The sequence below is a fragment of the Brachyhypopomus gauderio genome, chromosome 5, assembly GCF_052324685.1.
Source record: "Brachyhypopomus gauderio isolate BG-103 chromosome 5, BGAUD_0.2, whole genome shotgun sequence".
NCBI lineage: Eukaryota > Metazoa > Chordata > Actinopteri > Gymnotiformes > Hypopomidae > Brachyhypopomus > Brachyhypopomus gauderio.
The window spans coordinates 28,114,664-28,135,946 of record NC_135215.1 but is presented as its reverse complement, the minus strand read 5'-3'; the positions used below and the strand labels follow the sequence as shown (position 1 = coordinate 28,135,946).

Sequence of the window (21,283 nt, the reverse complement as noted above, 5' to 3'; positions counted from 1 at the left end):
TTTGCCATTGTTTCTGCAATATTTATGCCACCTGCATTATGTCCTTCAGCCTTTGTTTACAGGTGTTAAAGGCTCGGGGGGAGATAGAGAATGTTGCACTACGTTACGTTATACTGTGACACGGGAAAACAGGAAGTGTATAACGTTAAAGTGATGCCGTATAGCATTCAGAGACACGTCGATAACTTGTTTGATTATTGTAATTTCAGTGTTATACTCATTAAAGCGACGTGAACAAATGGAATATTGTTCCTATCTAAGCTGAAGGAACGAGCAGCTTTTTTATTAAGGAAGCGCTTAAGTGCAAGGTAAACCTTTTGAATTTCGCGGCAGACTGTTGCCTTACTAAGATGTTCTGCATCCCCAACGCTGTACAGAAATGCACCACTGGCAAAGAAGCGCAAAGCGATACAGACCGTTTGGGGTTTGGTAAGAGCTTTGCAACGTCTAGTGGTCTCCTCAATATATGGCCCTAATAATTTACAGAGATATCTAATCAGTGGGGAACCGTCAGGGCCCTCTACGCCCTCTCAGAGGGCCTAAAATATTCTTAAAACAATATATATATAATTATCCAATTTTATTTTATCTACTTACAGTTTTACAATCGACATCTAAACAATTACAAAAATATAAGCAAATAAAATATTCAACCGTGTCTATTCAATCTGTGTTGGAAGGTGAGGGGTTAAGTGGAAGCCTGTGAGCCTGTGTCTCTCCCTATCAGGACTGTGGTGCCCGCTGTTCGTTTACAGAGGGCCTGGCAGTTATAATTCAGCGCAATACCAGTTTCAAATGACAGCAAAATTGACCAATCATATCTACCCTCTTAGTGGGCGGGCTTAACTGTATGATAATTTCCGCCCGCTGTGGCGACGCTAGCTGTCGTTAGCCTACCGCCGCTAGCTAGTTTCGATTCGGCCCTTTGACGTCCTCATTTACATATTCCGGTTGCGAGAACCACGGAGCTGTGAAACCTTATTTTGTTTGGAAACATCTTTTGCTTAACAAGTTATCTAGTACAAATGTTATTTGAACGCACTACATGCGTTTCTAAAGTTATACTGTCGTCTCGGTTTTTTCTTTATTCTTTAGTGCAGTTTATTAGGAGAGGAAAAAAATAATTCGGGGGGGGGGGGGGGGGTGTAGCGGGCCCAGGTTTAATGGTCAGGGTTCGCTACTGTATCTAATACTGTGTCTTCTGAACCTGCAGCATCATCCGGAAAGCCCAGTGGATTTGTCCTGCCCTGGAATGACCTTGGAGCTGGTAGCATGAATGCTCTGCGCACTACACACACTCCCTCATCTACTGGATATTCTACAAATGGGCATGCCATGGTCAATCAGCCTTCAGCCTTCACTGTTAGCTCTTTTTATAGCCTACATTTTGGATTATTTGTATCACCTGTATGACAATCTTGGTAAGGTAGTTGTCTGTATCCATTTCCTTTTTGCACCATTAAGTTAACCATGCATTTATATAATTTATACTGAACATATGTGAATTGCGGAGTAATATGATGTGCTTGTAATTTGAACACAAAAGAGGAAGTATGGGGATAAATGTATACCTAAAAGTATCTTCACCTAAATTACTCAGTTATCATTAATACTCAGGTACAAAGAATTGTATTTTTGTGATATAGAGTTTATGCTAATGTATGTTTGTGGATTCTAACTGTATTCCATTTTACACTGACCTGAATTTAAGATTAAACCAATACATTGAGATGTGCAGAAACCTCACTGATTAACAATGAATATGTACTCTGAATATCGAAATATAAATATAAATTTTTGGAAATATAATTATAAAATTTTATTAATAACCTGCAATCATTCCAAACTAATACTTACAGTACTTAATTAAATGTATAAAGATATGCTACATCCACAGCAATCTAATGGATAGAACTGCAGCGGAACCTTGTTCCTCAATTTTGTTTCCTGGATGGCGAGACTGACATCACACTGCTGAGCCAATAAGCCTTTTTCACGCAAGGAGGAGGGGTCAAGTTCCGGGCGAGGTGATGTGTAAACCTATTTCCGGTTAGCAGCACCGCTACGAGAATGGATGCGTTTTATTACTCTGCATCTTTGGCTGACCTTCCGCGCTTTAGGCAGGACGATGTTGCCAGAACCGTCGAGGAGCTATCGAGGACCAAACGAGCGAAACTCGATAAAGGATACAAGTTTTTTTTCGAGCAGTTTATTTTTGATTATGAAGGTAAATGGATCCAGTTCTGTAGTTTAGTTTAGCCAAGTTAACTAGCTAGCATGCCTAGCTAGTGTCTTAGCTCCGTGCTCACTCAACATTCTATCATTTATGCCTTCATCAAACTGTTTATCTTATTTTTAAATAAAGCATGTGTTTTATTGTACTATTATAAGTGCCTGCATTGTTGTCTTATGATTTTGTGTGTTCAGTGTCCAATGTTGTGGATAAGGAGATCCGTGTAATGGCTCGGTGCTACCGGTCCTTAAAAAAAAGTGAGACACCACACAAGCTAGAGGTCAAAGCTCACGGTTTTTTATTTGTTTCAAGCATTTTCAAGCACTTTAATCTAAATTCCAGCACTTTTCAAACCTGAAACAAAGCAACATTAAAATTGGTCAGGTAAATGTTTCTTCCCCTGTTGTTGAGGGGTGTTTCTTTATACTACCACATATCGTTTCGGACAAGCGGTTCGAGCAGACGCGCGCGCTACGGTCACTCGCGAAAGTATAAACCTAGCTTAACACAACGAATCTGACCTGAAGGCACGCATATTTGTACAAAACATTCCAAGAGGTTGGTGATTATTCCCATTTCTAGTATTATAGCATACAAAATTGTGTCCGATTATGGTATCCTAGCATAGTGTGTGTGTGTGCTCTAGACCCAAAGCCCAGACAGACTTGTACATAGGATGTGCACGGAAAGCCTCTAGGCGGGATTTCACTCTGCTGTACACAGACTGCCTCGCTGGCCGAGTCCAGCTGAAACGACGCGGTATAGCACCTTTCTTCAGCCACGTTTTGCCCTTTGCCGTAACGTAGATGTCTTGCGGCTCAAAATGTGCGCTACACACGTGCGTGCTGTTCCTAATAACCTGGAAATTCGGCCCCTCACTCCTTCTAATGGCCATCAACCACTTCTTTCTGAGTTCTTCGTCAGCTGGGAACGAGTGGAAACTCAAATAAGGCTGTTTTTGTTTGGAATTAGAGCACAGCGGTACGCTGCAAAAACACTTGCTACTTGCGCCATGGCAGAAGTACAAACGCTCCAAACGGAAATGATTTTACACAGAATTGTCTAGACCGGAAATGTCGACCCCGGAAGCGAGAGAAAGGCCTATAGAAGCGGTCCAGCTAAGCTAAGCCTCAACTCTAGCCTGGTACAGTACAGAGCAGGTTTGTTCAAACGTATATGTTGCTGTAGTAACTGAGCGAGGCTCAAGTCTAGCCTCTTTCGTGGAACCGAATTTGAGCAAAATGAGCCAGGCTTGTCTTAAAAAGCCCGGCTTACTGAGTTAGCTCGCTTCGTGGAATAGCCCCCTGGTCCCCGAGGCCGTGAACTAAACTGAAACATTAACCGTTCAGTTATCAGTTAGGTGGGTCGGAGTCCTGCCAAGCACTGAACGATTCGGTGAACGAATCTTTTTAGTGAACTGATAATGATTCAGTTCATCTAAAGCAGTGGTTCCCAAAGTGGGGGGCGCGCCCCCTAGGTGGGGCGCGGAGCTATTGCAGGGGGGGCGCGGAGCTTGAAAGTAAAACGTGCACATGTGTCTTAGGGATGCACCGATTCCGATATTAATATCTGAAAAAATTCTAGATCGGGTATCGGGGACAATGTGACCGATCCATAAAAACAGATCTATTCACTCTAATTCTATGCTTGTATTGCTTGCTTTTCGGAGTTAGTTCAACCCTAATACTCGCGCTGGTGGTATTCCACTTAGTCCGTTTATTTGCTGGTTGACCAAAATAAACCTGGGCTCCAGCAATACTTCACTGTTCATACATGAACTGGTGAGTTGTCCAAAGCTCATTTAATGCGTTACTTACAGAAATAAATTAAAGAGCAGTGGTCTGACTCGGTCTACGGCGGAAAGCTAAAAAAACAATATTCCATACGCACGCTCAACTCGCTCCCTTAAAGAGACAGTACACATATTTCTGGCCGTTACATGCTTTGTGCTCTGCGTGATGTCTGCGCTTGCAAACTAGCCGCATATGTATCGCTGTTTCTCTTATTTCATCTCCTTATTTAATTTAAATTACATTTAGAATTCTTGAACCATTTAAAATGTTTCTTGCAGTTAATTTTTTTCATGTTTGACCAAAGTTGTGAACCTATGGGGTTCTCACCAGTCAATATGGGGGGGGGGGGGGGGGGTGTGTAGGGGGGGCGCAAAAATATTCTCATCTACTAAAGGGGGGCACGGCAGAAAAAGTTTGGGAACCACTGATCTAAAGAACTGCTGTGCCCATCACTACTGCCCAGCAGGTGGCAGCATTGCACACAACAGTCGGGCTTTCTTAATATTTCGCAGTTAATAAACGACTTGACTGTGTCATAATCGGGTAACGGTAATTTAAACGTATTTAAAAGAATTTAACGAAATTATTAACCGTTATTGCGTTTAGGTTATATAGCTACTCTTATTTTATAAACGAAACTAAAGCCATAACGTTTCTGCCTTCACATTACGATACTTTGTGACGTTTGAATCCGCAAACTTTAGGTAACGAGCCGTGTCTCATCCTCCCAAATGTCAATCAACGTTTTCTGTGTTTAAATCGGTCGTGTCGTGTTTGTCTTGTTACGCACTTTTGTCTGTACAATACGAATACAACACAATACAAATGCTGTTGCTGCGAACTTCAGCATGTTCTCGTAACCAAACTGTTAGCTAGCTAGCGTAACTAATATGAGCCAGCTGCCGTTAACGCAGGTTAGCGTGTGTTCGGCTGTTCTGTCCAGATAACACCGGGAACCTGCGTTTGGTCCGGACATGGTGTTTAGATTCAGTTGAAATATAACAACGCACACATAAGGGACCTGCCGGACGACCAAAACCATTTTTATATACACAGAATACCACTGTTTGACACCGTGTTCCTGTAGGAGTATGAAGATACGGGTGAAGATCAACAAGCAGACCAGCCGGGTGGAGCTGGAGGGAACGGATCCAACCCTGACAGAACTTAGCCTCTTAGTGAAGGAGGTTGTGTTGCCTTCGACTGGTCTAAGGTTAGTTTGTGGAAAGTAAGGCTTTGGCTGAATCAGTAAACAAACTTGACATGGCACCAGAAGCACCTGTGGGACGTGTGTGTGTTTGTATTTCCTTCAGTGCTGACACAGAATTCACTCTGTCCCTGAATGGGAAGGAGGCTCTGGTGGACACAGGGCAGACCCTCTCCTCGTGCGGGGTGGTGTCTGGGGACATGATCTGCGTGGTTCTGCCTCAGAACAGCCCTCCATCCAGCTTAGCCCCGCCCACCTGCCCCCAGACTCTGAGCACCCAGCAGAGTCGGTCCGTGTTAGCCATGGAGCGCTCCAGTGAAGAGGTGAGCACTGCAGTCTGTGAGGAGAGGCGACACACACACACACAATGGAACCAGATGAAGGCTACTGTCAAGTGTAGATTGTAGGTTTGAGGTTTTGTTGATCAAACTGAGAACTCAAAATCATTTCCCAGTTGTGTATCCTGTTGCATGTGTCACAAGATTTTGATCTGTGTTTTTTGGCATGCTATTGTACTTGGTAATAGGTGCATGTAAGTATAAATTGTTTGATAAAAGGTGTTAAATTGTCAAAATGTTCAGCTGTCTCCTGTCTCTCCTAAGAAGAATGTGAAAGTGTTTGCTAGTGAAATGAAAGTGAAATCACAGCGATAGTTTTGCTTCTTTGAGTGTGCTGGCACAAGCAAGTGGTTGGTCATAGTTGCAATACAGTGTATGTGCATCTGTTCAGTTCTGATGACATTAATGAAGTAGTGACTGCACTGTGTGTGTGTGTGTGTGTGTGTGTGTGTGTGTGCGCACTCCTGTGTGTATGTGTCTGTTCAGTTCTGATGACAGTAATGAAGTAGTGACTGCACTGTGTGCGTGTGTGTGTGTGTGCACTCCTGTGTATATGTGTCTGTTCAGTTCTGATGACAGTAATGAAGTGCTGACTGCACTGCTTTCTTCAGGCAGGCCCCAGCAGCAGCAGCAGCAAGCACATGAATGATCCTGAGCCCGAGGACGGGATGGCGGAAGTGGAGGATGCGGAGGGGCTGTCGGCACCCTTCGTCCCTGAGCCCATGCTGTGCTGTGAGGCAGAGGAGGGCAGGATTCCTCACTCGCTGGCTGTGCTCTTCCGGGCCGCGCGGTGCCAGTGCGCCTCCGACTGCCTGCTGGTGGCGAGTCACTTGCTGCTCCTGGAAACCGGCTTCCTGCCACAGGTCATAGGTCACACAGAGAACACTCGGTTTTCTAACATCTACGCCGACACTTGAGCATCACAGTGTGTTTATTTTTTTGTGCCATCGTTTAACTTCTCTGAAGTTTGGTACTTGTTTGATGGTTAGCATCTAAAAGGAAGAAATGTCTCCATAGCGAAGAAAGAATAGCTTCTTGAGTTGTGCTGTATCAAGCATTGCAGATATTTATTATTTATTATTGGATATAACATTGCGGGTTTGTGCGAAATTATATGTGGCCCACCATCTTAAAGTTAATTCTGGCCTTCAGATTAACTGATAGTAAAGATGACATTGTCTCTATGTCCAGATATACTTGTTTAAAATATATATTTTTGTTTTTGATGTAGCTTTGTTCTCTACGCATCAAGCATGTAGTGGGATCTGATTCTGGGATAACACAGTATGTGGGGATGGAACAAAAATATTGCAGTATGTTTGTTCCGTGCTGACTGCATGCTACCTTGTTCTGCACTGTGTGCAGGGTTGTGATGTCAAGACGGGAGAGATGCCCTCAGGCTGGCGTGCGGCAGGAGGCGTTTACAGACTGCAGTACACCCACCCACTCTGTGAAAACAGCACGGCATTGGTGGTCGCCGTGCCGATGGGCCAAACGCTCGTCCTTAATGGTACGCCAGTCAACCCAGAATGCTGCCCTTGTCTGTGTTTGCCTGTCGCAGCTGTAGCCAATGGGCTTTCTTTGTGCTTATTCACCTCGCAGCCACTCTGAAGACGAGCAGCGCAGTGGAGAGTGCATGGAAGTTGGTGCTGAAACCAGATGCATACATCACTGGGGCGTGGCCAGGTGTGACTGGGGCGTGGCCAGTTTTGCAGCGTGGAACCCCGCCTTTTTGTCATGTGCTGTCAGCTTCAAATATGCTGTATTTTAAGCCTGTCATGACTGAATGTGGTCTCTGTGCAGGTGAAAATGTGGAAGCTGTCTACAAAGACTTGCAGAAGCTCTCTCGTGTTTTTAAAGACCAGCTGGCCTACCCACTCATTGCCACTGCTAGAGAAGGTATGCTGTTACTTTAAAATTAGCGTTAGTGATGCTGACTTAGAAAAGTTCTGCCTTCTCCATCTTCACCTCTGATGTTTCAGTTCTTGGTTTTACATGTTCCTTCATGTGCTGCGTGTGTCTCCCCCTGCTGGTGCAGTGCTGGGACTGCCTGCACTGTTTGGTCTGGCTGCGCTGCCTCCTGAGCTGCTGCTGAGGATCTTCCGGCTGTTGGACGTGCGTTCCCTCCTTTCACTGTCGGCGGTCTGCACACACTTGCACTCCGCCACGCAGGACCCCGCCATCTGGAGACACATCCTGCATCGTGATTTCAGAGGTACCCACATATTCATCCTCTCGCTCTCTCTCTCTCACACACACAGCCTAGATTAGTTTATCATTACCTCCAGCAAGAATTGTGATTATTATTCTATTAAACGTGTGTGTGTGTGTGTGTGTGTGTGTGTGTGTGTGTGTGTGTGTGTGTGTGTGTGTGTGTGTGTGTGTGTGTGAAGTACAAGGAACCACTGTAACTGTGTCCATTTACAGAATTGACTTCTCTTTCTGTAGTGTGTATTCGAGCCGACACTGAGCACAGAGACACAGACTGGAAAGAGGTGAGGAAACAAACCAATTCTATTTGCAGTTACATTATTAATATGTTGCCCTAAGAATGCTGAGTTTTTTCACATTAAACGCAAAACACTTTGAAATGTTTTACCCTTTTCTGTAAAGATGCCATTTTAGAGATGCAGGGTTATCTGTATTCTCATTGTATTATAGTTTATTTCAATTATTTACTGATTTTACTTTACTTCAGCTTGCTTTGGTTTTAATGTATAAACCAGTTTGATTGTATTGGTGGTGTTGAGAAAAAGAAGTGCGGTTATATCCTACATTCTTATGTTTTCCTACAGCTTTACAAAAAGAGATTCAGTCAGAGGAAGATGATGTGCTTATCCAGTATCCGATGTTACCCCTACCCCGTTTTCCCTTTCAACCCCATCCCTGTGCCCCCTGCTCCTTTCTACCCTCCTGGCATCATCGGTGGAGAGTACGATGAGAGACCTTTCCCACAAGGGATCCTGCCCCGCCCACGCTACGACCCAATTGGCCCTCTACCACGTCATGAGCCAGGTGTTGGGATCCCCACTGGTCGGCGTTCATTGAGGCCAGGTGGGAGCAGACCAGCTGACATCAGGAGAGGTTTCATCTGAATATTCGTGCGTGTCTTACACACACTAGTAAGAGCTAATGGACATAGTGAAGCCAGTACACTCACACCTCCGATTAAGTTTGCATATGTGATGTTCAGTAAGTACATTCCCTGTTTCAGGAATGAGACAGTTATACAGTGTGTTATTCCCGTCTTAATGGTGCAAGATGCCAGAATTAGCATTTGAAAATGATTAGTGAGCAGTCTTTAAAAAATCAGGAATTGCGCTCAACAGGCCTGAAATAGTAAAAAAAGGTTTCACTAGAAGGATGTGCTTACATCTCTTTTTCAGTAAAGATGAACATATACATCAGGTTTTGTCAGTGCTTTTATTGGCATTTAAACATCTTCATCTGGTACTAACGGTGACATTTAAGCACAAACCCACCCAACAAATTCTCAGATTTTAATATTTGCTTACATCATAATACATCATGTTCAGAGTCACAGCCACTGAAAAGTAGACGGTGAGCAGTAAACTGATAGATGTTTAGTTTTTTTTTTTTTTATCAACGTGAATCTATCTATCTAAGGATGTCATACATCCCTGAAAAAAGTACAACAGTTCATTTGTGCACTAGGGATGAACAGGAAGTTGTCTTGAAAATAGCCAAACTTGCTATCACACAGCACAGAAAGCAGTACATCATTTTGGAATAAATCATCCCATCTCAGTGTTGGACTGTGTGTCCCACCTCCAGAAAGTGGTTTTCAAACCCAGTTGCGTAGCTGTGCACTCGTGTGTTGGGAGTCAGTCGTGGGCTCTCTCCGTGCTGTTGGTCCACATTGGCCTGCGTTTCTCCAGGAAGGCTGTGATGCCCTCTTGCCCGTCTCGCAGCGCCAGGTTCTCTACCATGACGGCCGCGGCGGTGGCGTACGCGGCATCGCGGCTTTGCGCCATCTGCCTTTGGAACGCCGCTTTCCCCAGAGCCACGACTGGCCGGCTGGACTCGCACACCCTCCGCGCCATGCCCAGCGCCTCCTCCTCCAGACGCTCCTCGCTCACCACCTTACTCACCAGCCCGTGAAGCAGAGCCTCCTGCGCCGTGATGGGGCGGCCTGTGAACAACATCTCCATCGCCACCTGGTGGGGGGGTGGGGAATGAGAGCACGTGGAGCCGCATATCTGCTGCCTATCCTGGGTTTTGCGCGTGGGACTTACCTTCCTGGGCACCGCTCTCCCGAGCGCCACTCCCGGAGTGGAGCAGAACAAGCCGACATTCACACCGGGGGTTGCGAAGGTAGACTTCTCTGTTGCCACAGCAATGTCGCAACTGGCAACTAACTGGCAGCCTGCTGCTGTAGCAATGCCATTCACCATGGCGATCACAGGTACTGGTAGATCCTGGATCAGGGTCATGACCTTCAATAACAATAATGTGAACAGAGGGATTAACTGAAGTAAAACCCTGTTTTATGGTAATGTTTACATACTTGCTAATGTTTCTATATACATATTAGTGTTTTTAATGCAGTAGTGCAGATTATTTGTGACTAATAACGCATGACTATGGTCTAACCTCTGAGCAAGCACGAAACACACTAGTGTGATGGTCCCTGCCGTGTGACGATGTCAGCTCCTTAAGGTCATGACCTGAAGAGAACACAGGACCCCGAGCTACAAAGGCATGGGGAGAAAGGGACATTGTGTGTAGAGATTGTTTGGTGTATTTCAATGGAAGTCAGGCTTTCTTAAATTGATTGATTTCTGAGCTTTGGCAAATATGACATGCCTGATATTATGATGACTCTGAGGTCCACGTTGTCGACATCAGTCAGGATGTCTTCCCGCAGAGAGGTTAGCATGGCCAGAGATAAGGCATTCCTCTTCTTTGGGTTATTCAAAACGATCCTCCTAAAATTACAGCATGAGCTTACTTGTGTGTCACTGTAAACTACAAGAGATGAGACCCTAGTTGTGCGAGCTTCTCGAGAACAAAGTTTTGATTGAACTATTTATAATATTGTTTTTAATATATCGCTTCTTGAAATAAAATGTATTATTTGATATAAGTGAACACTTAAAGATTCGTAAAATCCAGCGCACCAAGGCCACATTTCTATTGGCTACTGCCAGTTATTCGCTTTTTTGTAATTTATCGAAACGTTCAAATAAACCTTTCAACACATTAATATAATTAAGACAACATTCTTATATCCAGACTCTTCTCGGCTAAACTGTAGCTAGCTAGCCCGACCTAATTCAAACTTTTAAAAAAGCTGTACACCCCATTCACAAATGGCAGGAACTGGCATGCGGTTCGGCTGGTGTTGCTGTACGGCACCGTCTCTACTAAGGTCACACAGGTACGCTGATACTGGAGCTGTGCCCTGCAGACCACACCGAAAGTATATGCCCACGAAAAGGTCACCGAGGGCTCCTCGAACCTTATTCCATCCTCTTGCTCGCGTATGGTCAGTGGTGGAGTGGTTTGAGTGCTGAGTATCCTTTGCGAAGACCTCAAAAAATGCCTTCTTACCCAGGTGAGGCTCGCTAACCTGCGAAACGCTACTTCAGACATACTTCTCAGGGAAATAAACATGCGAACAAGTGCCGCAACTTTCAGTCCTCTCTTGTCAAAATAAAAGTCCTAAGCCCTGTAATGCATTTCAGACGCTGAATGAAGGCAGCCATAATATATGATCGTTCCCCTTGTGACTTGTAACTAAAGTATTTTTATCTGTACTTCAGAGTCTCACCGACTACGGTGTGACTAAAACCTGGTCTAAGAAGCATTCGTTGGCTCACCCTCAATAATGATTTATGCATTGCGAATCCCACATTTGTTTATTTCAACTCATATGCATCTTTAGTAAAAACATTAAAGAGCAATGAAATGCCAGTTAATGCTAATTATTCTATCAAACCAAGGCATTTGAAAACGTCCATGGACGTATGGAAATGCATACGTACGACACTCAGACATCATCGAAGCATAACACATTAATGAATGTTTGTACTATTTGAACACGGCCCTAATCCTGGAAATATATGGTAAAATCTGCGAATTCGTATGTATGGACCAATCTCTGCCCCATATACCTAATTAGCACACGAGGGAGTCATGCGCCATAATACTCTTAAAACACCACAAGATTGCTTTTAATCTTCCTCTAGTGGTAGGGTCGTGACCGACACGTTTGTAGGTTTTAAATGCAAAAGTAATTCATACATTTGTTTACTGCATCAAGACCTTTTTACTTTATCAGGAACTTATATCCAAACAAAATACATTTTTTCTACTAAATTATAAAATGCTCTTGTTGAAAATATGATATTTCTGTTGTTAGGCTCAGTTTCGACCCAGGTATAATTAGAAAACAATAATAATTCCCAAAACTGAAATCATAAACACACTGTATACCAACAGCCAGCTCTTCCTCTAACCATCTTCAGGTAGGGGCTTCTATAGCCTTTCTCACAAAACAAGGAAAGGCAGACATTTCTAGACATGTAAGGCCAAATCAGTTTAGAGTTTTGTGTACTGTATATGATGTCAAAAGAAAGGCCCAGGGGACCATAACAAACAAAACAAACCATACTGTAATGGATAAGGAAGTCTAACAACATAACCAAGAGGTAAGAAACAAAATATATGAGATATAATTTGTTTTTAGGGTAACTAATGGCTAAGTCACGGGTCAAAACCGACCAGTTAACTTAAGTGACAGTAACAGATAGACAACACAAGATATCTAATGTTAGAAATGGATTTTATGTTATAAACATGTTATGCTCGTTTAATGTACATATTATATTGCCATATAGCTTATCAAGTGGTGTCAAGCAAAGGCTTAAATTCATGTGGTTGTCATTTTGCTGCAAGGCTAATTACCAAGAAGATAAACATTTTAAAATGGATGGATAGATATTTGAACCCTTTTAAAATAAAGAAAATTCATTTTACGTTTATGTAATAGAGATGAATTAATCTCTAAAATCTCTAAGTGATTCATTTCAATATTCAGTTGTTCTATCAGTATTGTTTGGCATATTAAAACATCCTATGTAACTATTTAGTCTGGGGATTTACATTACAGCCTCTGGTACTCCTCGTCTAATCCAACTGAAACACACCTAATCCATGTAAACTGCATTTGCAACTAAAGTTATTAGGTATATTAACATTATAAGCTCGATATCAAAGTTCATTAACTGACATGGATACATTAGATTAGTGTTCCTGAACTACCTAAGGGGAGGTCATGTTTGACACATGCTGTTACAAATCAACCACTATTTCACCTGGTGTTTTGAAAACTACTTTTTAAAAGTACTGAACTAGTTGCATAAGTTTTCTGATTAGTCACATAGTGAGAGCATAAAGGTATGTGTTTAAGTAACAGTAAAAGTATGCATGTGCCTGCCGCGCAGTCTCCAGTAAGGGAGGAGATCTTACAGTGACGCGTGATTGGAAAACCAGACGTGCCACTTACGCACAGGGACTTCGCCAAGACGGAGTACGGCGCCCAGGCAATTCTTAGCTAGCAGTTAAAAGGGAAACACGTTTCCTTTGCCTCGAGTATAATAGACTAGCTTCATGTTTTATTGGCTACATTAAGTGGATTCGGCAGTTTGTTCATCGGCGGACAAACGGAATTCAGGTCATTGGAGTCAGAGGTGCGTTTTATATTGATTTTTTTCTATAGGTAATTCTGTCAAAAAGTAATTTTTGTTTGGTTTTATGTTTCGCTTTTGTTAAACGCTGTCTATCACAGTTAATTTTGTTTAATTTATGGGGTTATGTATTGAACAAAAAATTGCCTATCCTCATTTTACTTCGTTGGTTTTATTGAACTCTCCAATGAATAGAAAAGTGATGAATAAGGCTGGAGGAGGACCAGGTCCCTCAGCAGGCACGGAGCGCACTTGTGAGAAACGCTCTGTGGTTGTGTGGAGCCCGTTTCTTCAGAGCGTCGTTAAGATCATCTTAACAGCGTTCAGTGTAATATTCGCGTTACCATTGAAAGTTGATGTATTACCTTTCTTTGTGAAAACCTAGCTCTATGTTCTAACATTCCTGTTACAATTAAGGTGACTTTGTGGTCAGAATAAAATCGAAGTTTAATAAAAAATGTGTTAAGGTAGCCTATGGTTTTTAAGATGCTCTTGTAAATGATAAGGGGGAATGTATTTATTTATACGTCGCTTTTGATTAGTAACTCCCATTTCCCCCTTCATCATTAGAAACCTAAGCGTGTCGTGATCTTAGCGGCTCTGAACTGCTCCTCGAGAGCCGCATACAACTAGCCCATTCATGCTATCAACTGAGCTACCTCAGCTGGTGGAACATTTTACTGTTTATACTAATAACTCACATTCATGAGTATTAACTCGTGATATGAACATGACAGTACTCTTTGAGGCTGGCTGTACTGTTAGAGGTGGCTTATGGTGTTCTTTTCACTGAAATGCTGTGCCTTTCAGGTGTGCGTACGAATGTGGGCCGGTTGAGGCCATCACGAGCTATGGAGATGTTTGCACCGTTGACCTTGACCACTTGACTGCACCTAAAGAAACTTGGTAAACATGGATTTTCACGTTCACAGCAATCCACGCCTTCACTATGGACTCAATGGCTCAATGTCTCACCACTCTGTGAGTATAAAGGTGTCTCACACTCAGAAACACATACACATCACATAGCATAGAACTGCATGAGGACAGCCAAGTATACACAAAGATAGCTGCCTAAACACACACACACATATATATATATATATATTCTAGATATACACATACACACTCTAACTTTCTCTGTCTCGCTCTCTCTCTCACATACACACACATCTGAACTGTACACATGCAAGGAGGGCGACGAGACTGGGGCAAACCAGTTCTGCTGCAGTTTTTGACTGCAGAGTTTGACAGAAAAGCACATTGTGGTCTTCATACTTTCTGCTAGGTGTGGCCTCCTATCACAGGTGTGTGTGTGTGCGTGCATGCGTGTGTGTGCGCATCTTTATAGGAGCAGCACATTTATCTCCTATAGAGTTTTAAAAGACTGTTGACCTTAAGCAACTATCACACTACAAACATTGAGAATAGATGTTTTGTAGTGTGTGTAATGTCATGAACCTATCATAGCATTGTTTTGATGGAGACCGTAATGCAATAGGGCTCTTAAACGAACTTGCTCCTCACTCACTCTCACTGTCTCTCTCTCTCTTACATTCACACACAAACACACGCGTGCACACTAGTGTCTGTTCCTCCACGCTGTGTTTGAGTAGTGCTGGTATTGTTTTCTGATAATATTAGAAATAGAGCCATTACAGCCTCTTTGCTACAGAGCCTAATGCTTTGTGTTTACCACGAGTCAGAGTAATGTGAGAGTGTAGTGATGTGTGTTGCTATCTACATTCTAGACAAGTAGAAAAGCTGGTTCTGCTCCCCCCCCCATCAAACAGTGGTGCTATTCTACATTTTGAGTGCATTCATAAAATATATATAGGCTATATATTTTTGAAGGTGTAGTGTACAGGCCTAAGCTTAGAGGCTTACTTAATCTCCTATTTCTGAAGCATAGCATTGTACGGACCCCCCTCCACCCTCTGGCCTGTGGAGCCGCAGGTGGAGGGATCCTCCTTTCCACTTCAGAGCCGGACCTGTTGGGGGTGGGGGCCCGGGGTTGACGAAACAAGCAGCGCACTGTTCACTCATACACGCACGCACACACTCGCCCGCACCCACACAGGAGTGGACCGCTGGCGGGCGGCACACGGTGTTGCGTGTTTGAGGGGAGAGGAGGAGCTGGGAGGTGATCGAGTAAGACAGAGAGGCAGCAGGTCATAAAGGCTCTCTGTTTACGTACTATTTGTCTTCAACACCTCCTCCCATGTTTCTGCTATAAATCGCAGGGCGTGATCTCTTCTGAAAAATGGAACGCAAAGAAAAAATAAATAAATAAAAAATGAAGAGCAGACTAACCTATGACAAACCACAGTGTCCTCTCTCCTGTTTACTCGTGTTTCCTATGTCTGGGGTGGGTGTCTGTTCTTTTCTACATTTACAGTGGAGTAACACTGCTTATGTAATGTTAACACATCACCACAGACCTTTCCATCTACCTCATATCTCTTCTTCAGTTCCATCTGTAAGGAGGAGGATGGCTCACATTACAGGCTTTGCAAGATGATCATAGTAGTCTGGTTCTCTTTAGTGTACCACATGCCATAGGTCTCCAAAATCGACAGAAATACAGAATGAAGTTGTGCTTTCAGTTTACTGAAATTAAGTAAAGCTTCATGTTCTTCTGAACCAAGCCAAATGCCAAACTCCTGGACAGCAAATATTTCCCTATACACATACAACCTTAAAGCTACAGTATTGCTTTGGCACGCTGTTCTATCCATTGTTATTATCCATTTTTGATTCAGTTTGAAAGTCGGTATTTGAACAGTTTCGCCATTTCTCTCTTCAGAAGGATGATGCCCTGCAGTTTCTCAGCCTGGAGGAGAAGGAGTGTATTCTTTTCTTTGAGGAGACAATCGATTCCCTGCAGACAGGTTTAGAGGACGACAGTGTAGCGTCGTCATCTGGAAGAGTCACAGCCAAGGAGCACCTGCGCACTTCAGCCAGTTCGGCCACACACCGGACACCTACCACTGCCCTGTCCCCCAGCCAGATGGACCATGACATCATTGACCTGGTCCACTCCTCACCTCACTTCACCACACCAGGTACCAGTAGTCAGGGCTTACTGGAGCCACTGTGGCTCAGAATTATATGATAAATGCTGTAAAAAAAAACTGTGTCTCAGAGTAATGTCACATGATACATTTTATAAGAACATTGGCTCAATGTAATGTCACATGAAAAATGTCATAAAAAATGTCATACAATCTTGTAACAGCTACAAATAAAAAACCAAAGGTTTGCAGGTCGTAATACAGACCTGGTTAATAGATGTTGTTGGGCTATGTCATTTGAAGAATGCAAATATTTCAAAGGTATTGCAATCCGCAGAGCCTTATAATCTAGTACTACTGCAAGTTTGCCCAGTTTAACAAGGGCTGTGTGAGAGGTGTGCTAGCTATTTAACAGTGCCTTTCTTCTCTGTGCCAGATTTTCAGAGTCAAGCCAAGTTTGAGGGGAAGCCCACAAGGGATTCCATGGCCTTCCCTGACCCCACCCTCTCTGCCCCCTCCGCAGTCTCTGATTCGTCAGAGGAGAGTAACTACCATCCTCCCCCTGGCTACGTCCCCACCCCCGTGGTCATCGCCAGCAGGCTCGCCGAACACCAGAGCGCTGGTGTTTCGCCCTCGCTTCCCTCCATGCTGCTCCAGCGCAGACGTAGCATGGAAGCCCAGCGCAACCAGCCCTCCAAATGTGGCCCGCCCACGCATGCCAAGCCGGCCCGCCTCCCTGACAACATCTGCATGACGCGGGGCGGTTGCGACCCCAGCCCCCACTCCATTGCTGTGGCAGCTGTCAACTTGCAGGAGCGACGGTCGCAGATGCTGGCCAACCTCCCCCCCAATGCCCACCCTCTGGAGGGGGGGGAGCCCAACCATGTTCGCAGCACGCCCACCCGGAGTGTGTCCTTCACAGATCCCACACTGAACGCATCCAGGATGGAGGCGCTGTCAAAGCTGGGCCTTACGGGGAGCAATACGGCACCAGCTGTCACGGGAACAGGAGCGGTGTGCTCTAAGGTGGAGAGCAGTGGCTTCGGTGGCTTGAGTGGCAGCAGTGGCTGGAGTGGCAGCGGTGGCAGCAGTGGTAGCGGTGGCTTGAGTGGCAGGAGTGGCTTGAGTGGCAGCAGTGGTAGCGGTGGCAGCGGTGGCTTGAGTGGCAGCAGTGGCTTCAGTGGCAGAAGTGGTAGCGGTGGCAGCAGTAGCAGCAGTGGCAGCAGTGGCAGTGGTGGCTTCAGGAGCAGCAGACCTGCTAGCTTAGTCATTAACAAAGCTGGTCGCAGTCCCGATATAGCTAGCAGTAGTGCTCACACCTCCGTTACACGTGCTAGTAACAGTCCTGACACCAGTGCCAGTCTAAAGAACAGCAGCGTAAATGCCGCTGAATCAGGCCACAGCAGCAGCTATGAGCAAAAACCGAAGAGTGAAATTGGTGCTAGCAACTTTAACATCTATGGGGGAAAATCAGCTGTAATCACAGCTGCTGACCCCCCTGCAGTTGTCAGCTACAACAGAAGGTCTAGTGCTCCAGTATCGGCAGCGAGTGCGGAGGTGTCACACCGTGACTTTAACAACTATGGTGGAAAGACCATCATGTTGAATCCCATAGTGAGCTCCAAGTCCGAGCCCGTCTCTGACCAAAGAGGTGCCAGTGGTCCCCCAGTCAAGCAGGAGCCCGCAGACACCCAGTTCAACAGTTATGGCATCAGATCCAAAGTTATAACCCCTTCCACTGTTCACGCCGGCCACTCGCCGACGAGCACTGTCACGGCCAGGACCAGTCTTGGCGACCTCGACAGTCCAACTGGCAGTAGATCCAGTGTCTTCCCGCTCGCTAAAGCAGAAGGGCAGAGCAAGGCTCAGTCGCCCAAGAACAGCCATGAGGCCAGACCCTCGCACCCTGACCCAGTTCCTCAGCCCGTGGTCCGGGCCAGGCCCCCTGCAATGCAGGCCTCACCAGCCCCCAGACCTCCACGCCCCACCTCATCCCAGAGTGTGCAAAGGCCACACATGCCTCCAGAGGTCCTGAGCATGTTTGCTCCCAAATCCTCTTTACGCGCTGAGGGTGTCACAGTGCAGTTCTCTGGCAAAGGAACAACGGAAGAAACCAGACGAGATGCCTTGCGTAAACTGGGACTGCTTAGAAAAACGTCGTAATTGCTGAGTGAGTCTTTAAGGGATTTTGTGTAGTTTTTGTAGGTCCACATCCATCTGTTTCAGCTTAAAGGTAATAGTATTATTTTGTTTTGATTATGTACTCTGTGTTCTTTGACTTGTTCTGTACAATTAATGTAATCAAAATTCTTTATGAATAAGTACTTTGCAGTGAAGGTATAGCATCACACAGTGGACGACCTTCCTATCATTATTAATGACATCAGCTGCCATACACTTATAACAGTTACCAAGTCAAGCATGTGAATTTGCGAAAAATTCGAAAGGCGAAAGTGGCATTTGTCTTGGAAATTCAAAGGTCCTGCCTGGGGGCAGGTAATACAGAAGCCCAGCTAACTTAGGTGGCCTTACAAATGTCAGGTCCTAAGTTCCTATGTTTTGTTCTTTTAATGTTTTTTTTCTTGCATCAAGCCATTCCCTCACAAGGACACTCGGGAGATGCATCTGTGTAGATTACTTTAGCCCCTGTTTACATGCTGAGCACAGAGCCTTTGCTGAATTTGGTTGCTTCTCAACATATTTTCATACATACATGGCCTCATGATGCAGAGTAAAATGGCCATGTTTTTTTTTTTATTTTAAACAGCTGCAGTGTTTAAAAGAGGACATTCAGCAGCAGTGAGTATGCTGTGTGTGAAATATCCCAGGCATCCAGATCAGAGATGTGGCAAACAGATTGCTGATGATATTAATGGTTTCTCAGCTATCTTCTGATTGCAGGGTGAGTTCTCCAGTTCCATGGTGAAATTAGTTGTCTTCTCTCTCCCATATTCTTGCGCAGTGTGTCAGCTCTTTAATTTACACTAATATGTCCTTGAGTTTCTGAAACAATTCATTTCTATTTCCATCATTGATGAATTTTGAAACTTGTTACTGAGTGGAAAAGACATTGAGACATGGGTGGGCCTGTTTCTCTCTCCTTGGTCCAGCCCACAGGGTATTTTTAGGTTTAGATGGCAGTGCCTCGCCTACTAAACCACAGTGATCCAAATTTGGCAAGGAGAGTAGTGAGGAACACGTTTAACTTCATTGTTCTCTTAGCGCTTATATCTTTTTATCTGTTTTAGAAATTCCTTGCAATGAGTATGAAATGAGTGGTGTAAAATGCAGTGTGTGTGTGTATATACATGCATGTATGTGTGAATGAATGTGCAAAGAGAGAATGTGTATGTATGTGTGTTGGCACAAGAATAAGTGAATGCAATGAGTTCCATGTCCTGTCTCAAGGTTAAGTGTTTGTATGTATATTATGTGCCAATGTGTCTGCCTATGTTTTTTATTATCATTATTATTATTTAGACTCCGGTTTTTGTAGCAATTCTACAGTTATTGAAGGATCTGAAACACATGAATGTGTTTTATATGTGCACACACAGCAAACACTATTCTGCTACACACTGCTTTTCTCTGCTACCTTCATAAATAGCACCATTGCAGCGAGAACAAAATCAAAGGCATTTTTTTTTTGTCATGGCACACCTCTTGTTAAAGCCTTTTTTTGCTAAGTTATAATAAATGTTCTACATCATGTTCTGAAACTTCCCCTGCTGAATAAAGTTATAAAGGACTCAATCACCTTGAGAATGTGCTTGAATCTTCACAGAGACTGCAGAATATAGCAACCTGACTAATTGGTGCAAGATAATTCAGTTGGGCTACTTAAATATCTTTATGTAATGTTAAATTACAGGAATTAAAATACATTGAATAATGAAATAATTTAGATGTAAACAATGTCATTAGGAGTGTTTTGTTGTGAAATGTACCACTGCAGAGAATTCAGGATTGTTCACAACCAGATGTTGTAATGTCTGCACTACAATGTTATCCAAAATGACCAGTGATCTTACAAGTTTTGTCATGCAGACAATGGTAAAATAGTGCTAAATTTGAAAAAAAAAAAGTTAAATGTTGATTAAACATTTGTAGTCTTTACTTGTTACATGTATATTTATTTGCCTCACATAATATGAACGATATAGGCTAACATGCTATTGGGCATTATTATTATGTACCGGGGTATTATATATTATGAGAGTAATTTGTTCTTCGCATTGGAAAATATTCAGAATAGTTGACAAGGTATTTATATAATAATTTTAAAATTATAAATAAAATGCAAAATAGAATAAAATGCAAAATGGGCCAGACAAAATTATTGCCACCTTTTGAAAATTGTCGGCAAATAACTTTGTTCCAGACATGTGATGCTCGTTCAAACTCACCTGTGGCACAAAACAGGTCTGGGCCATAAACAAATCACACCTGAAACCAGGTAAAAAATGAGAAGCTGCCTCAGTCTTTGTGTTGTGTGTCTGTGTGTGCACTAAGCATAGAGAACAAAAAGAGGAGAACTATCTGAGGACTTCAGAACCAAAATAGTGGGAAAACACCAACAATCTCATGGTTATAAGTGCATCTCCAGAGATCTTCATGTTCCTTTGTCCACGGTGCGCAACATAATCAAGAAGTTAATAACCCATGGCACTGTTGCTAATCTGGACGTGGACTGAAGAGGAAAATTGATGTCCGGATGGTGGGGAAGCAGCACCCATCAAGCAGCTCTAATCAACCTCCAAAGAAATTCAAGCTCTCCTGCAGGCTCAGGGTGCATCAGTTTCAGCACAAGCTATCCGTCGACATTTGAATGAAATGTTGTGGCAGGAGACCCACAGCTGACACACAGACAAAAAAACCACACTGCAGTTTGATAAAATGTACATGAGTAACCCAGAATCCTTCTGGGAAAGGATTATAGCTTTTTGTTAAAGCACATCATTCTACTGTTTACCCATAACGGAATGA

The 21,283-nt window shown here is 43.8% G+C and overlaps 3 protein-coding genes across 7 annotated transcripts; 2 read left to right on the top strand and 1 right to left on the bottom strand.

Annotated features, from left to right (window-relative positions):
- The first annotated feature begins 3,302 nt into the window (after positions 1-3,302).
- On the top strand, positions 3,303-8,978 carry fbxo7 (F-box protein 7). 5 transcript variants are annotated; one of them, XM_077006873.1, is made up of 10 exons: positions 3,303-3,393; positions 5,114-5,239; positions 5,340-5,556; positions 6,183-6,434; positions 6,937-7,081; positions 7,174-7,257; positions 7,375-7,470; positions 7,610-7,786; positions 8,020-8,066; positions 8,367-8,978. In XM_077006873.1, exons 2-10 carry the CDS (start codon positions 5,118-5,120, stop codon positions 8,664-8,666), a joined length of 1,440 nt encoding a protein of 479 aa, XP_076862988.1. In that variant the 5' UTR covers positions 3,303-3,393; positions 5,114-5,117; the 3' UTR covers positions 8,667-8,978. The 5 variants fall into 5 exon arrangements, with proteins under 5 accessions (XP_076862988.1, XP_076862990.1, XP_076862989.1 ...); XM_077006875.1 differs by lacking the exon at positions 3,303-3,393 and adding an exon at positions 4,470-4,492; XM_077006874.1 differs by lacking the exon at positions 3,303-3,393 and adding an exon at positions 4,551-4,569.
- On the bottom strand, positions 8,976-11,225 carry echdc3 (enoyl CoA hydratase domain containing 3). Its single transcript, XM_077006876.1, has 5 exons — positions 11,054-11,225; positions 10,399-10,520; positions 10,186-10,283; positions 9,828-10,028; positions 8,976-9,749 (listed from the first exon to the last, which is right to left on the bottom strand). Exons 1-5 carry the CDS (start codon positions 11,206-11,208, stop codon positions 9,417-9,419), a joined length of 909 nt encoding a protein of 302 aa, XP_076862991.1. The 5' UTR covers positions 11,209-11,225; the 3' UTR covers positions 8,976-9,416.
- Positions 11,226-12,971: 1,746 nt separating this feature from the next.
- proser2 (proline and serine rich 2) lies at positions 12,972-20,050 on the top strand. Its single transcript, XM_077006870.1, has 4 exons — positions 12,972-13,286; positions 14,094-14,264; positions 16,090-16,348; positions 16,734-20,050. The coding sequence occupies exons 2-4, from the start codon at positions 14,196-14,198 to the stop codon at positions 18,458-18,460; spliced, it is 2,055 nt and encodes a 684-aa protein (XP_076862985.1). The 5' UTR covers positions 12,972-13,286; positions 14,094-14,195; the 3' UTR covers positions 18,461-20,050.
- Positions 20,051-21,283: the final 1,233 nt, after the last annotated feature.